Source organism: Oncorhynchus nerka, linkage group LG1 (assembly GCF_034236695.1).
Source record: "Oncorhynchus nerka isolate Pitt River linkage group LG1, Oner_Uvic_2.0, whole genome shotgun sequence".
Classification (NCBI taxonomy): domain Eukaryota; kingdom Metazoa; phylum Chordata; class Actinopteri; order Salmoniformes; family Salmonidae; genus Oncorhynchus; species Oncorhynchus nerka.
The window spans coordinates 55,888,470-55,906,467 of record NC_088396.1 but is presented as its reverse complement, the minus strand read 5'-3'; the positions used below and the strand labels follow the sequence as shown (position 1 = coordinate 55,906,467).

Genomic DNA, 17,998 nt, shown 5'->3' with positions numbered 1-17,998 from the left:
GGAACACTGTGGTGGTGTATGTTTTGGCTGGGGAGCAGTTCACCACCCTACCTAACCTGCTACAGCAGTACCACTCCTTGGCCTACCCTGCTCAGTCTCTCCTCTACCTACTGTTGGCTATCAGCACAGTGTCTGCTTTCGACAGGTAAGGTCCTACCCTGCCCAGTCTCTCCTCTACCTACTGTTGGCTATCAGCAAATCAAATCAAATCAAATCAAATGTATTTATATAGCCCTTCGTACATCAGCTGATATCTCAAAGTGCTGTACAGAAACCCAGCCTAAAACCCCAAACAGCAAACAATGCAGGTGTAAAAGCACGGTGGCTAGGAAAAACTCCCTAGAAAGGCCAAAACCTAGGAAGAAACCTAGAGAGGAACCAGGCTATGTGGGGTGGCCAGTCCTCTTCTGGCTGTGCCGGGTAGAGATTATAACAGAACATGACCAAGATGTTAAAATGTTCATAAATGACCAGCATGGTCGAATAATAATAAGGCAGAACAGTTGAAACTGGAGCAGCAGCACAGTCAGGTGGACTGGGGACAGCAAGGAGTCATCATGTCAGGTAGTCCTGGGGCACGGTCCTAGGGCTCAGGTCCTCCGAGAGAGAGAGAAAGAAAGAGAGAATTAGAGAGAGCATATGTGGGGTGGCCAGTCCTCTTCTGGCTGTGCCGGGTGGAGATTATAACAGAACGTGGCCAAGATGTTCAGACACAGTGTCTGCTTTCGACAGGTAAGGTCCTACCCTGCCCAGTCTCTCCTCTACCTACTGTTGGCTATCAGCACAGTGTCTGCCTCCGACAGGTAAGGTCCTACCCTGCTCAGTGTCTGCCTCCGACAGGTAAGGTCCTACCCTGCCCAGTCTCTCCTCTACCTACTGTTGGCTATCAGCACAGTGTCTGCTTTCGACAGGTAAGGTCCTACCCTGCTCAGTGTCTGCCTCCGACAGGTAAGGTCCTACCCTGCCCAGTCTCTCCTCTACCTACTGTTGGCTATCAGCACAGTGTCTGCTTTCGACAGGTAAGGTCCTACCCTGCTCAGTGTCTGCCTCCGACAGGTAAGGTCCTACCCTGCCCAGTCTCTCCTCTACCTACTGTTGGCTATCAGCACAGTGTCTGCCTCCGACAGGTAAGGTCCTACCCTGCTCAGTGTCTGCCTCCGACAGGTAAGTATCATGGGTCAAACCTTCTGTTTCTGTTTCTCTCTGTGAGCACTTTGATATAGAAACGTTGTCCTCTCGTGTCAGAGGTTTGTCTAGGGGTCAACACATGTCCCCCCCCCACCCCCCAACAGGTTGGTCTAGGGGTCAACACATGTCCACCCCCAACAGCGGGGGATTGAATCACAGTAGTACCAGTTTTCTATTCCATTCCTGTAGTCTAGTTTCTATACTGTTCCTGTAGTCTAGTTTCTATACTGTTCCTGTAGTCTAGTTTCTATACTGTTCCTGTAGTCTAGTTTCTATACTGTTCCTGTAGTCTAGTTTCTATACTGTTCCTGTAGTCTAGTTTCTATACTGTTCCTGTAGTCTAGCTGCTCCTCTGTCCTATCTCCATGCTCTGTGTTGCAGGGTGAACCTGGCGAAGGCCTCCATGGCTCTGAGAGGATTCCTCACTCTGGACCCGGCTGCTCTGGCCTCCTTCTGTAGGTTCCTCTCCTTACTAGTTCATTACAACATCTGTAGCCTCTTCTGTTAGTTAACCGCGTAGTAGACAAAGACAAAACAATATTCCGTGACATATGATGTTTTCTCCTTCCTTCTCTCGGGGGTTTCCCAGTGTATTTTACAGCCCTCATCCTGTCCCTCAGTCAGCAGATGACCAGCGATCGTATTAACCTCTACCCCACTGCCAACGAGACCCTGTGGTGAGCACTGCACAGCTCTGTGGTGGAGGTCTACAATGGCAACCTATTCCCTATATAGTGACCAGGGCCCATGGCAACCTGTCTCTTACATAGTGACCAGGGCCCATGGCAACCTATCTCTTACATAGTGACCAGGGCCCATGGCAACCTGTCTCTTACATAGTGACCAGGGCCCATGGCAACCTGTCTCTTACATAGTGACCAGGGCCCATGGCAACCTGTCTCTTACATAGTGACCAGGGCCCATAGCAACCTATCCCTTACATAGTGACCAGGGTCCATAGCAACCTATTCCCTATATAGTGACCAGGGCCCATGGCAACCTGTCTCTTACATAGTGACCAGGGCCCATAGCAAACTATCCCTTACATAGTGACCAGGGCCCATAGCAACCTATTCCCTATATAGTGACCAGGGCCCATGGCAACCTGTCTCTTACATAGTGACCAGGGCCCATAGCAACCTATCCCTTACATAGTGACCAGGGCCCATGGCAACCTGTCCCTTACATAGTGCACAATTCCAAAGGGAATAGGGTCCTAATTGGGATGCAGGTATTATTATCTATCCGACTGTTACCCCAGACACATGACTGTAGTCTGCTATTGGGTTACTAATACTGTTACCCCAGACACATAACTGTAGTCTACTATTGGGTTACTAAGACTGTTACCCCAGACACATAACTGTAGTCTGCTATTGGGTTACTAATACTGAAGACTGTTACCCCAGACACATAACTGTAGTCTACTATTGGGTTACTAATACTGAAGACTGTTACCCCAGACACATAACTGTAGTCTACTATTGGGTTTACCCCAGACACATAATACTGAAGACTGTTACCCCAGACACATAACTGTAGTCTACTATTGGGTTACTAATACTGAAGACTGTTACCCCAGACACATAACTGTAGTCTACTATTGGGTTACTAATACTGTTACCCCAGACACATAACTGTAGTCTACTATTGGGTTACTAATACTGTTACCCCAGACACATAACTGTAGTCTACTATTGGGTTACTAATACTGTTACCCCAGACACATAACTGTAGTCTACTATTGGGTTACTAAGATTGTTACCCCAGACACATAACTGTAGTCTGCTATTGGGTTACTAATACTGAAGACTGTTACCCCTGTAGACACATAACTGTAGTCTGCTATTGGGTTACTAATACTGAAGCTGTTACCCCAGACACATAACTGTTACCCCAGACACATAACTGTAGTCTGCTATTGGGTTACTAATACTGAAGACTGTTACCCCAGACACATAACTGTAGTCTGCTATTGGGTTACTAATACTGAAGACTGTTACCCCAGACACATAACTGTAGTCTACTATTGGGTTACTAATACTGAAGACTGTTACCCCAGACACATAACTGTAGTCTGCTATTGGGTTACTAATACTGAAGACTGTTACCCCAGACACATAACTGTAGTCTGCTATTGGGTTACTAATACTGTTACCCCAGACACATAACTGTAGTCTACTATTGGGTTACTAATACTGAAGACTGTTACCCCAGACACATAACTGTAGTCTACTATTGGGTTACTAATACTGTTACCCCAGACACATAACTGTAGTCTACTATTGGGTTACTAATACTGTTACCCCAGACACATGACTGTAGTCTGCTATTGGGTTACTAATACTGTTACCCCAGACACATAACTGTAGTCTACTATTGGGTTACTAAGATTGTTACCCCAGACACATAACTGTAGTCTGCTATTGGGTTACTAATACTGTTACCCCAGACACATAACTGTAGTCTGCTATTGGGTTACTAATACTGTTACCCCAGACACATAACTGTAGTCTACTATTGGGTTACTAATACTGAAGACTGTTACCCCAGACACATAACTGTAGTCTACTATTGGGTTACTAATACTGAAGACTGTTACCCCAGACACATAACTGTAGTCTACTATTGGGTTACTAATACTGAAGACTGTTACCCCAGACACATAACTGTAGTCTACTATTGGGTTACTAATACTGAAGACTGTTACCCCAGACACATAACTGTAGTCTGCTATTGGGTTACTAATACTGTTACCCCAGACACATAACTGTAGTCTACTATTGGGTTACTAATACTGTTACCCCAGACACATAACTGTAGTCTTACTAATTGGGTTACTATTGGGTTATAAGACTGTTACCCCAGACACATAACTGTAGTCTACTATTGGGATACTAATACTGAAGACTGTTACCCCAGACACATAACTGTAGTCTGCTATTGGGTTACTAATACTGAAGACTGTTACCCCAGACACATAACTGTAGTCTGCTATTGGGTTACTAATACTGAAGACTGTTACCCCAGACACATAACTGTAGTCTACTATTGGGTTACTAATACTGAAGACTGTTACCTATTGAAGACCAGACACAGACACATAACTGTAGTCTACTATTGGGTTACTAATACTGAAGACTGTTACCCCAGACACATAACTGTAGTCTGCTATTGGGTTACTAATACTGAAGACTGTTACCCCAGACACATAACTGTAGTCTGCTATTGGGTTACTAATATTGAAGCTTCAGACTTAAAAACAAAACAGCAACAACAAGCGGAATAAACACTGTGTATATATATATAACAAAGAGCACAAGGTACAACAGAGACATTATTTAAAGCAGAACAGCTGAGTACAGGAGATTGGAGACATCCAACAGGACGTGTGGACACAAACACTCATCATGGGTCACCTGTTACGTCATCTTCCATCTGTAGCTAGGACAATCTTAATTACCTGCAGGAAACTGTCTTGAGTCTGAGCTTTGTGTTGTCTCTGTCCTCCAGCGCCCCTGCCCTCCTCCCTCTCAATTCAATTAAATTCATTTCAAGAGGCTTAAATTGGCATTGGGAAACATATGTTAATATTGTCAAAGCAAGTGAAGTAGATATTACTTCTGTCTCTCTCTCCTCTTCCTCTAACCCCCTCCTCTCTCCCTCCCTCCAGGCCCCCTGGTTCAGAGCACCAAATCCTCCAGCCCTGGATAGTGGTCAACCTGGTGATAGCCCTGTTAGTGGGCCTGGCCTGGGCCTTCGTCTCAACGCGACCAGACATGGACTACACCGAAGGTGAGAGCTTTATGAACTCAACTCAAGTTATCATGTTAATTATCATAATAACTAGCACTAATTACAAATGTCTAACGGGTCTGGTTCATAACTATCAACTTTAAACTATTCCCGAGTGACAATTATTCCCGTGTCTTGTGTCGACAGAGTTTTTAATGGCGATGGCAGTTGAAGACCTCTACCCAAGACATGACGATAACCCAGATCTTTCAGCCTGAAACTCAGTCCGTTACGTTCTATTTGGTTCCAAAGCAGTTGGAAAAAAGAATTTTTTTAAAAAGTTTTTTTTGTTTGTTTGTATTATGTGTACCATTAAAATGATAAGAGATTTCCATTCCACAATGTCATTTAAACATTAAATAAAAGGGGATCAAAATAACTGTTTCTGTTTACTGCTGACCTCTAGTGGGATCGTCTGATACCGCAGTGAAGTAGTGTAGTGGAGGTTCAGCTGTGTTAGGTTGATGGAACAGACCTCTAGTGAGATCATACCGTGAAGTAGTGTAGTGGAGGTTCACGCTGTGTTAGGTTGATGGAACAGACCTCTAGTGAGATACCGCAGTGAAGTAGTGTAGTGGAGGTTCACGCTGTGTTAGGTTGATGGAACAGACCTCTAGTGGGATCATACCACAGTGAAGTAGTGTAGTGGAGGTTCACGCTGTGTTAGGTTGATGGAACAGACCTCTGGTGGGATCGCCTGATACCGCAGTGAAGTAGTGTAGTGGAGGTTCACGCTGTGTTAGGTTGATGGAACAGACCTCTAGTGGGATCGTCTGATACCGCAGTGAAGTATCGTGTAGTGGAGGTTCACGTGTAGTGGAGGTTCACAGTGAAGTAGTGTAGTGGAGGTTCACGCTGTGTTAGGTTGATGGAACAGACCTCTAGTGGGATCGTCTGATACCACAGTGAAGTAGTGTAGTGGAGGTTCACGCTGTGTTAGGTTGATGGAACAGACCTCTAGTGGGATCGCCTGATACCGCAGTGAAGTAGTGTAGTGGAGGTTCACGCTGTGTTAGGTTGATGGAACAGACCTCTAGTGGGATCGCCTGATACCGCAGTGAAGTAGTGTAGTGGAGGTTCACGCTGTGTTAGGTTGATGGAACAGACCTCTAGTGGGATCGCCTGATACCGCAGTGAAGTAGTGTAGTGGAGGTTCACGCTGTGTTAGGTTGATGGAACAGACCTCTAGTGGGATGGGTTGGATAATGTGACTGGGATAATGGGTTGTTAATGTGACTGGGATAATGGATTGGATAATGGGTTGGATAATGGGTTGTTAATGTGACTGGGATAATGGGCTGTTAATATGACTAGGATAATGGGTTGTTAATGTGACTGGGATATTGGGCTGTTAATATGACTGGGATAATGGGTTGTTAATGTGACTGGGATAATGGGTGGTTAATATGACTGGGATAATGGGTTGTTAATATGACTGGGATAATGGGTTGGATAATGGGTTGTTAATGTGACTGGGATAATGGGCTGTTAATATGACTGGGATAATGGGTTGGATAATGGGTTGTTAATGTGACTGGGATAATGGGTTGGATAATGGGTTGTTAATGTGACTGGGATAATGGGCTGTTAATATGACTGGGATAATGGGTTGTTAATACGACTGGGATAATGGGTTGTTAATGTGACTGGGATAATGGGGTGTTAATATGACTGGGATAATGGGTTGGATAATGGGTTGTTAATGTGACTGGGATAATGGGTTGGATAATGGGTTGTTAATGTGACTGGGATAATGGGTTGGATAATGGGTTGTTAATGTGACTGGGATAATGGGCTGTTAATATGACTGGGATAATGGGTTGTTAATACGACTGGGATAATGGGTTGTTAATGTGACTGGGATAATGGGGTGTTAATATGACTGGGATAATGGGTGGTTAATATGACTGGGATAATGGGTTGTTAATGTGACTGGGATAATGGGTTGTTAATGTGACTGGGATAATGGGTTGTTAATGTGACTGGGATAATGGGTTGTTAATGTGACTGGGATAATGGGTATGTTTGGCAGCACTGAGTGAAGAATGCTTTGTTGCGAAATAGGAAGCCAATTCTAGATTTAATTTTGGATTGGAGATGCTTAATGTGAGTCTGGAAGGAGAGTTTACAGTCTAACCAGACACCTATGTATTTGTAGTTGTCCACATATTCTAAGTCAGAACCGTCCAGAGTAGTGATGCTGGACGGGGGGGCGTGTGCGGGCAGCAATCGGTTGAAGAGCATGCATTTAGTTTAACTAGCATTTAAAACAAGTTGGAGGCCATGGAAGGAGAGTTGTATGGCATTGAAGCTCGTCTCGAGGTTAGTTAACACAGTGTCCAAAGAAGGGCCAGAAGTATACAGAATGGTGTCGTCTGCGTAGAGGTGGATCAGAGAATCACCAGCAGTGAGAGCGACATCATTGATATTTCCAGAGAAAAGAGTTGGCCCGAGAATTGAACCCTGTGGCACCCCCATAGAGACTGCCAGAGGTCTGGACAACAGGCCCTCCGATTTGACACACTGAACTCTATCTGAGAAGTAGTTGGTGAACTTGCACTAAGGAGAAGGAGATCCTGATGTAGTTTAAACCAGGGATTCTGAACTGGGGGGGTCAGATTTTAAGAGGTCGTGGGATTTATGCAAGAATATAAAAAATGTAATTAAAAAATATTTTGAAAGGATACCGCACTGAAACTTTTATTTTGAAAGGATACCGCATTTTTGCATATCGCGCCTGCACACACACACACACACACACAGACACACACACACACGCGCACACGCACACAATAAAATGTCACTCTGCAACATTGTTTTTGTTTTAAAATATGACACGTCCAATCAGATAATAAAGATCTCCTTCTGACAGCCATAGCTAACTATGCAGATGTGTTTCTCAGGCATTACACATGTGGATAGTTAGCTGTCATTTAACTCTTGTAGGCTAGCTGTCAGAGTAAAATCATGGACAGGTTTTTAAAACGTGCAGCTCCCCCTTCATCTACAATGTTAACAACAAGGCGGTCAATCCGGTCCCTGTCAAGAAGAGAAAATACCACCCCAATTTATATGGTTTCACCTATATTGAAGACAGGCAGGGAGAGTGTAGACATCCTGTTAGCTAATGAGAGCATGAAACCCCCCAAAACTAAAAAAACATCTGGCCACCAAGCATCCAAGACACAATGATAAGCCAGCTGGTGTCCTCACAAGATTGATTGAAGAACGTATGCATCACACCTTGTGGCCCAGCGCATTGGTAAGTGCAAAAAAAAGCCCAAACCAGCGCAGAGGATCTCATACTTCCTGCTGTGATTGATATGTGCACTGAAATCTTGGGAGAGTCCGTCGCCAACAAACTTAAAACCATCATAACCCCAGACATGTCCTGGATCCAATGACACCATGAGGAGAATCCAGGACATATCTGAGGACACAATGAGGAGAATCCAGGACATGTCTGAGGACACCATGAGGAGGAGAATCCAGGACATGTCTGAGAACACCATGAGGAGGAGAATCCAGGACATGTCTGAGGACACCATGAGGAGAATCCAGGACATGTCTGAGGACACCATGAGGAGGAGAATCCAGGACATGTCTGAGGACACCAAGAGGAGGAAAATCCAGGACATGTCAGAGGACACCATGAGGAGAATCCAGGACATGTCTGAGGACACAATGAGGAGAATCCAGGACATGTCTGAGGACACCATGAGGAGGAGAATCCAGGACATGTCTGAGGACACCATGAGGAGGAGAATCCAGGACATGTCTGGGGACACCATGAGGAGAATCCAGGACATGTCTGAGGACACCATGAGGAGAATACAGGACATGTCTGAGGACACCATGAGGAGGAGAATCCAGGACATGTCTGAGGACACCATGAGGAGAATCCAGGACATGTCAGAGGACACCATGAGGAGAATCCAGGACATGTCAGAGGACACCATGAGGAGAATCCAGGACATGTCTGAGGACACCATGAGGAGAATCCAGGACATGTCTGAGGACACCATGAGGAGGAGAATCCAGGACATGTCTGAGGACACCATGAGGAGGAGAATCCAGGACATGTCTGAGGTCACCATGAGGAGAATCCAGGACATGTCAGAGGACACCATGAGGAGGAGAATCCAGGACATGTCTGAGGTCACCATGAGGAGGAGAATCCAGGACATGTCTGAGGTCATAACACGCCAGACGTCAGAGCGCATCAGTGAAAACGGCCATTACACACTGCAGCTTGATGAATCCACAGATGTGGCTAACCGTGCCATTCTAATGGGTCTATGTCAGACACGTCTGGGATAATGAATAACGTCGAGGAGTAGTTCCCTGTCTGGGATAATTAATAACATCGAGGAGCAGTTCCCTTCCAGTGTCTGGGATAATTAATAACATCGAGGAGCAGTTCCCTTCCAGTGTCTGGGATAATGAATAACATCGAGGAGCAGTTCCCTTCCAGTGTCTGGGATAATGAATAACATCGAGGAGCAGTTCCCTTCCAGTGTCTGGGATAATTAATAACATCGAGGAGCAGTTCCCTTCCAGTGTCTGGGATAATTAATAACATCGAGGAGCAGTTCCCTTCCAGTGTCTGGGATAATTAATAACATCGAGGAGCAGTTCCCTTCCAGTGTCTGGGATAATTAATAACATCGAGGAGCAGTTCCTTCCAGTGTCTGGGATAATGAATAACGCCGAGGAGCAGTTCCCTTCCAGTGTCTGGGATAATTAATAACATCGAGGAGCAGTTCCCTTCCAGTGTCTGGGATAATGAATAACATCGAGGAGCAGTTCCCTTCCAGTGTCTGGGATAATGAATAACATCGAGGAGCAGTTCCCTTCCAGTGTCTGGGATAATGAATAACATCGAGGAGCAGTTCCCTTCCAGTGTCTGGGATAATTAATAACATCGAGGGGCAGTTCCCTTCCAGTGTCTGGGATAATTAATAACATCGAGGAGCAGTTCCTTCCAGTGTCTGGGATAATTAATAACATCGAGGAGTGTTCCCTTCCAGTGTCTGGGATAATTAATAACATCGAGGAGCAGTTCCCTTCCAGTGTCTGGGATAATTAATAACATCGAGGAGCAGTTCCCTTCCTGTGTCTGGGATAATTAATAACATCGAGGAGCAGTTCCCTTCCAGTGTCTGGGATAATTAATAACATCGAGGAGCAGTTCCCTTCCAGTGTCTGGGATAATTAATAACATCGAGGAGCAGTTCCCTTCCAGTGTCTGGGATAATTAATAACATCGAGGAGCAGTTCCCTTCCAGTGTCTGGGATAATTAATAACATCGAGGAGCAGTTCCCTTCCAGTGTCTGGGATAATTAATAACATCGAGGAGCAGTTCCCTTCCAGTGTCTGGGATAATTAATAACATTGAGGAGCAGTTCCCTTCCAGTGTCTGGGATAATTAATAACATCGAGGAGCAGTTCCCTTCCAGTGTCTGGGATAATGAATAACATCGAGGAGCAGTTCCAGTGTCTGGGATAATTAATAACATCGAGGAGCAGTTCCTTCCAGTGTCTGGGATAATTAATAACATCGAGGGGCAGTTCCCTTCCAGTGTCTGGGATAATTAATAACATCGAGGAGCAGTTCCCTTCCAGTGTCTGGGATAATTAATAACATCGAGGAGTAGTTCCCTTCCAGTGTCTGGGATAATTAATAACATCGAGGAGCAGTTCCCTTCCAGTGTCTGGGATAATTAATAACATCGAGGAGCAGTTCCCTTCCAGTGTCTGGGATAATTAATAACATCGAGGAGCAGTTCCCTTCCAGTGTCTGGGATAATTAATAACATCGAGGAGCAGTTCCCTTTCCAGTGTCTGGGATAATTAATAACATCGAGTTCCTTCCAGTGTCTGGGATAATTAATAACATCGAAGCAGTCCCTTCCAGTGTCTGGGATAATTAATAACATCGAGGAGCAGTTCCCTTCCAGTGTCTGGGATAATTAATAACATCGAGGAGCAGTTCCCTTCCAGTGTCTGGGATAATTAATAACATTGAGGAGCAGTTCCCTTCCAGTGTCTGGGATAATTAATAACATCGAGGAGGAGTTCCCTTCCAGTGTCTGGGATAATTAATAACATCGAGGAGCAGTTCCCTTCCAGTGTCTGGGATAATGAATAACATCGAGGAGTAGTTCCCTTCCAGTGTCTGGGATAATTAATAACATCGAGGAGGAGTTCCCTTCCAGTGTCTGGGATAATTAATAACATCGAGGAGCAGTTCCCTTCCAGTGTCTGGGATAATTAATAACATCGAGGAGCAGTTCCCTTCCAGTGTCTGGGATAATTAATAACATCGAGGAGCAGTTCCCTTCCAGTGTCTGGGATAATTAATAACATCGAGGAGCAGTTCCCCTGTGTCTGGGATAATTAATAACAGTTCCCTTCCAGTCTGGGATAATTAATAACATCGAGGAGCAGTTCCTTCCAGTGTCTGGGATAATTAATAACATCGAGAGCAGTTCCCTTCCAGTGTCTGGGATAATTAATAACATCGAGGAGCAGTAGTGTCTGGGATAATTAATAACATCGAGGAGCAGTTCCTTCCAGTGTCTGGGATAATTAATAACATCGAGGAGCAGTTCCCTTCCAGTGTCTGGGATAATTAATAACATCGAGGAGCAGTTCCCTTCCAGTGTCTGGGATAATTAATAACATCGAGGAGCAGTTCCTTCCAGTGTCTGGGATAATTAATAACATCGAGGAGCAGTTCCCTTCCAGTGTCTGGGATAATTAATAACATCGAGGAGCAGTTCCCTTCCAGTGTCTGGGATAATTAATAACATCGAGGAGCAGTTCCTTCCAGTGTCTGGGATAATTAATAACATCGAGGAGCAGTTCCTTCCAGTGTCTGGGATAATTAATAACATCGAGGAGCAGTTCCCTTCCAGTGTCTGGGATAATTAATAACATCGAGGAGCAGTTCCCTTCCAGTGTCTGGGATAATTAATAACATCGAGGAGCAGTTCCCTTCCAGTGTCTGGGATAATTAATAACATCGAGGAGCAGTTCCCTTCCAGTGTCTGGGATAATTAATAACATCGAGGAGCAGTTCCTCCCTTCCAGTGTCTGGGATAATTAATAACATCGAGGAGCAGTTCCTTCCAGTGTCTGGGGTAATTAATAACATCGAGGAGCAGTTCCTTCCAGTGTCTGGGATAATTAATAACATCGAGGAGCAGTTCCTTCCAGTGTCTGGGATAATTAATAACATCGAGGAGCAGTTCCCTTCCAGTGTCTGGGATAATTAATAACATCGAGGAGCAGTTCCCTTCCAGTGTCTGGGATAATTAATAACATCGAGGAGCAGTTCCCTTCCAGTGTCTGGGATAATTAATAACATCGAGGAGCAGTTCCCTTCCAGTGTCTGGGATAATTAATAACATCGAGGAGCAGTTCCTTCCAGTGTCTGGGATAATTAATAACATCGAGGAGCAGTTCCTTCCAGTGTCTGGGATAATTAATAACATCGAGGAGCAGTTCCTTCCAGTGTCTGGGATAATTAATAACATCGAGGAGCAGTTCCCTTCCAGTGTCTGGGATAATTAATAACATCGAGGAGCAGTTCCCTTCCAGTGTCTGGGATAATTAATAACATCGAGGAGCAGTTCCCTTCCAGTGTCTGGGATAATTAATAACATCGAGGAGCAGTTCCCTTCCAGTGTCTGGGATAATTAATAACTCGGGAGCAGTAGTGTCTGGGATAATGAATAACATCGAGGAGCAGTTCCCTTCCAGTGCTGATTTGTCCACCACCACCACTGCAGAGGCTGTCTTTAACACAGTGGATCTGTACCTGGGCTCCGTGGGACTGGTCAGAGGCTGTCTTTAACACAGTGGATCTGTACCTGGGCTCCGTGGGACTGGTCAGAGGCTTTCTTTTACACAGTGGATCTGTACCTGGGCTCCGTGGGACTGGTCAGAGGCTGTCTTTAACACAGTGGATCTGTACCTGGGCCCAGTGGGACTGGTCAGAGGCTGTCTAACACAGTGGATATGTACCTGGGCTCTGTGGGACTGGTCAGATGCTGTCTTTAACACAGTGGATCTGTACCTGGGCTCAGTGGGACTGGTCAGAGGCTGTCTTTAACACAGTGGATCTGTACCTGGGCTCTGTGGGACTGGTCAGAGGCTGTCTTTAACACAGTGGATATGTACCTGGGCTACTGGTCAGAGGCTGTCTGGGATCTGTAGTGGGACTGGTCAGAGGCTCTTTAACACAGTGGATCTGTACCTGGGCTCCGTGGGACTGGTCAGAGGCTGTCTTTAACACAGTGGATCTGTACCTGGGCTCAGTGGGACTGGTCAGAGGCTCTTTAACACAGTGGATCTGTACCTGGGCTCAGTGGGACTGGTCAGAGGCTGTCTTTAACACAGTGGATATGTACCTGGGCTCCGTGGGACTGGTCAGAGGCTGTCTTTAACACAGTGGATCTGTACCTGGGCTCTGTGGGACTGGTCAGAGGCTGTCTTTAACACAGTGGATATGTACCTGGGCTCTGTGGGACTGGTCAGGGATGGGTGTGTCGGTGTGACCACTGATGGGATAGCTGCTATGACTGGAAAGCACTCCGGGGTAGTAAAGTAAATGCTGGAGAGAGAACCGAGTGTGATGTGGAACAACTACTTCCTACACAGGGAGGCAGCGAAGGACAAGGTGCCTGAGCTCCACGCCACTCTCCAGGATGTATATAATAGAGACATAGAGACAGTAGATCCAGCTGGTCTGTCATAATACAATAGAGACAGTAGATCTAGCTGCTCTGTCAAAATATAATAGAGACAGTAGATCTAGCTGGAATGTCATAATATAATAGAGTCTGTCGACTATATCAAAAAGGTGTTTCCAGGCCTTCTAAAGGGATAATGAGGAACGAGCTCCAGCAGGTGTTTCCAGGCCTTCTAAAGGGATAATGGGGAACGAGCACCAGCAGGTGTATAACCAGGCCTTCTAAAGGGATAATGGGGAACGAGCTCCCGCAGGTGTTTCCAGGCCTTCTAAAGGGATAATGGGGAACGAGCACCAGCAGGTGTTTCCCGGCCTTCTAAAGGGATAATGGGGAACGAGCTCCAGCAGGTGTTTCCAGGCCTTCTAAAGGGATAATGGGTAACGAGCTCCAGCAGGTGTTTCCAGGCCTTCTAAAGAGATAATGGGGAACGGGCACCAGCAGGTGTTTCCCGGCCTTCTAAAGGGATAATGGGGAACGAGCTCCAGCAGGTGTTTCCAGGCCTTCTAATGGGATAATGGGGAACGGGTACCAGCAGGTGTTTCCAGGCCTTCTAAAGGGATAATGGGGAACGAGCTCCAGCAGGTGTTTCCAGGCCTTCTAAAGGGATAATGGGGAACGAGCTCCAGCAGGTGTTTCCAGGCCTTCTAAAGGGATAATGGGGAACGAGCTCCAGCAGGTGTTTCCAGGCCTTCTAAAGGGATAATGGGGAACGAGCTCCAGCAGGTGTTTCCAGGCCTTGTAAATGGATAATGGGGAACGAGCACCAGCAGGTGTTTCCCGGCCTTCTAAAGGGATAATGGGGAACGAGCACCAGCAGGTGTTTCCAGGCCTTCTAAAGGGATAATGGGGAACGAGCACCAGCAGGTGTTTCCAGGCCTTCTAATGGGATAATGGGGAACGAGCACCAGCAGGTGTTTCCAGGCCTTCTAAAGGGATAATGGGGAACGAGCTCCAGCAGGTGTATAACCAGGCCTTCTAAAGGGATAATGGGGAACGAGCTCCAGCAGGTGTTTCCCGGCCTTCTAAAGGGATAATGGGGAACGAGCACCAGCAGGTGTTTCCAGGCCTTCTAAAGGGATAATGGGGAACGAGCTCCAGCAGGTGTTTCCCGGCCTTCTAATGGGATAATAGGGAACGAGCTCCAGCAGGTGTATAACCAGGCCTTCTAAAGGGATCATGGGGAACGGGCACCAGCAGGTGTTTCCCGGCCTTCTAAAGGGATAATGGGGAACGAGCACCAGCAGGTGTTTCCCGGCCTTCTAAAGGGATAATGGGGAACGAGTTCCAGCAGGTGTTTTATCATGCAGAGGTCCACTTTATACAGGGGTAAAGGGTTGGGTTGCTGTTATGAACTTCAAGCGGAGATTGCTGTGTTTCCTTTGGAAAACAAGTCATCACTGGCCGAACATTTTGATTGTGAGCAGAGACGGTTCTGGCTTGTATGGCTCCCTGGGCGAAACCAGCACCAGAAACAATGCAAATAAATCATAACATTTCAAATTATATAAATATAAAAATATATACAAAAATAAGACTCATGAATATCAAAAATAATTAACAAAGACAAATAGAAACAAATTGGAGTATATTTATTTAACCTTTATTTAAATAGGCATGTCAGTTAATGACAACCTACCGGGAAACAGTGGGTTAACTGCCTTGTTCAGGGGCAGAGCAACATATTTTTACCTTGTCAGCTCAGGGATTCAATCAAGCAACTACTGAAACACCTCCAACGCTCTAACCGCTAGGCTACCTGCCGCCCAACGCTCTAACCGCTAGGCTACCTGCCGCCCAACGCTCTAACCGCTAGGCTACCTGCCGCCCAACGCTCTAACCGCTAGGCTACCTGCCGCCCAACGCTCTAACCGCTAGGCTACCTGCCGCCCAACGCTCTAACCGCTAGGCTACCTGCCGCCCAACGCTCTAACCGCTAGGCTACCTGCCGCCCAACGCTCTAACCGCTAGGCTACCTGCCGCCCAACGCTCTAACCGCTAGGCTACCTGCCGCCCAACGCCTAACCGCTAGGCTACCTGCCGCCCAACGCTCTAACCGCTAGGCTACCTGCCGCCCAACGCTCTAACCGCTAGGCTACCTGCCACCCCAACATACACACAAATAGACAAATAGAATAACACACTTATATAGAAGAGAACATGATTATTTCACTATTGCACTTCAAACAAGAAACACACAAACTTAATTCCATTCCTACTGTAAAAAGTTAGAGGTGCGCTATTTGATAGATTCCCCCACGTCCCCCTACCTCGGGTTTCCAGTTGGGAGACCTGAGGCCAACCCGTCCCCGTGTGGTACCCCTGAGTGGGAGACCTTCCCAGGCAGTGACCTGCCTAGTGTTGGATCCTGTATTTTACATTATAGCCATTACCATATATATCAGTGAATATTATCTGCTGTTGGCTTGTGTGGATGTATGTATGTGTTATGCAACATAGCTGATTTGAAACATTGTTAACAGTTTCAAGGCCATGGGCCTTTCTCATGATGGAAAAATACAGAGTAGCATGAAGACAGGAACTGTTCAATGAGTTGGGAGGGGGGCACATTCAGAGCGGGGTGTTGCGAGAACAAGCGGTCTTTTGTTAGATAACAGGAGCCAGGTGCGAGATAACGGTATGGAGCATGAGAGCCTGGATGTTCTTCACAAGCAAGTTACATCTATCAAAGAAGCGCCAAGAGGCGGGGACCCGCCTGAGCGCCCGCAATAGGCTGAGCAAGTTTAAACCACGCCCAGTCTCTACTGTGATAGGCCAACAGACGGGTTGGAACTGTCTATCACAGTATAAAGAATACTGTTTTACATACGTCTTGTCAGTTCTCTGTTCTGCCCTGCGTGGTATTACAGTGAGCCCGTAAATACGAAAGTTGCATTTGCCATTTATTACTTAGCTAATAAAAAATACATAGTATAAAATCGGTGACTCATTGTTATATTTATCCTGATACCAGATTTGAATTTACGCAACCCTAACAATTTGGTGACGACCGACGTGATCTGGTGAAGGACTTCGCTGGACATTGGTGTGCCAGCCGATTGGCCAGTACTGTCGTCGGACGGTGTGTCTCACAAATCCTGACCGGTCAACTAAAAAGGGTAAGCAGACACCTGTTGAGAAAAACTATAAAGTTCTGCACATTGGAGTTATCCAAATGTAGTTTTGTGAGACACCTGTTTGATGTAAGTTACTAAATTTTAACTATTATGATGTGTGAGATTGGAAAATAGTTGAGAAAGTAATATCTCCATTGGCAACTGCAATTTTATTATTGATCAACAATACTTAATGGTGCATTGTGTATGGGATGTACTAGTATGCCTGGCTGGTAGGTGGTAACAGAGAACACTTACTACATGTATGAATGATGGGTAACGGGTGACCACCAAAGCTTGAATGGATAGTCTGGGACTACATGTATGATTCATTCTAGTTGATTATAAAACTGTGACTGGATAGTCTGGGACTACATGTATGAGTGGTGGGTAACGAGTGTGACCACCAAAGTGCCAATGGAAAGCCATATGATGCGAATGTGATGTACTAGGCAGGGCCAAGTGTGAATGACGTATATTTAAATTGATTACTCGGACTTGAGACCGATTTAGCCTTTGGGAAAGGGTCTCTCTAAGGTCCTAACAAAGCATAGGTGTGTGTGAAGTACATCGGGGAGTAAAGTCGTCGCACTGACTACCAAGTTTGAATGAGACATTAAGTCGTACTAAGTCGTACTAGAAACGTGATCCGGTTGACACGTTAGTCATATGGAGTGATTGTGTTTTTTATTTTGTACATTTGGTATTGAAGTAAAGGTGATAATCCGGGGGACTACTTAATACCCTGTTAAGCCTACGCCCTACTTTTTCGAACATTCTGTTAAAAATCGCGCAACATTTCAGCGTCCTGCTACTCATGCCAGGAATATAGAATATGCATATGATTAGTATGTGTGGATAGAAAACACTCTGACGTTTCTAAAATTGGTTAAATCACGGCTGTGACTATAACATAACGTGTGTTTCATCGAAAGGCGCAAGAAAAACTGATCACTGAAAACTGGAAAATATATCAATGCGCCACTTGCATGTATTGTCTATTAGAAAGCAAATTAGATGGGGCTGAATTCCTACAGCTTCCACATGATGTCGCCAGTCTTGTCAATTGCCTGCACTTTGTTTCTTGGTCAAACGAGTAAGAGAGAGCCCATTCCTTCCGGTCTCCGACAGGATGTTTTGGA

At 45.7% G+C, this 17,998-nt stretch overlaps 1 protein-coding gene across 1 annotated transcript in view; it reads left to right on the top strand.

Moving 5' to 3' along the window:
* The window catches only part of tmem237a (transmembrane protein 237a), a 38,038-nt gene extending 32,676 nt beyond the window's left edge, over positions 1 to 5,362 (top strand). The window contains exons 7-11 of the mRNA XM_065019683.1: positions 1 to 145; positions 1,570 to 1,643; positions 1,778 to 1,865; positions 4,862 to 4,983; positions 5,131 to 5,362. The exon at positions 1 to 145 is cut by the window's left edge and continues 47 nt beyond it. Of these exons, the coding sequence (XP_064875755.1) occupies positions 1 to 145; positions 1,570 to 1,643; positions 1,778 to 1,865; positions 4,862 to 4,983; positions 5,131 to 5,201 (500 nt within the window). The 3' untranslated portion in view covers positions 5,202 to 5,362. The remainder of the gene's footprint in view (positions 146 to 1,569; positions 1,644 to 1,777; positions 1,866 to 4,861; positions 4,984 to 5,130) is intronic.
* The last annotated feature ends 12,636 nt before the right edge of the window (positions 5,363 to 17,998 follow it).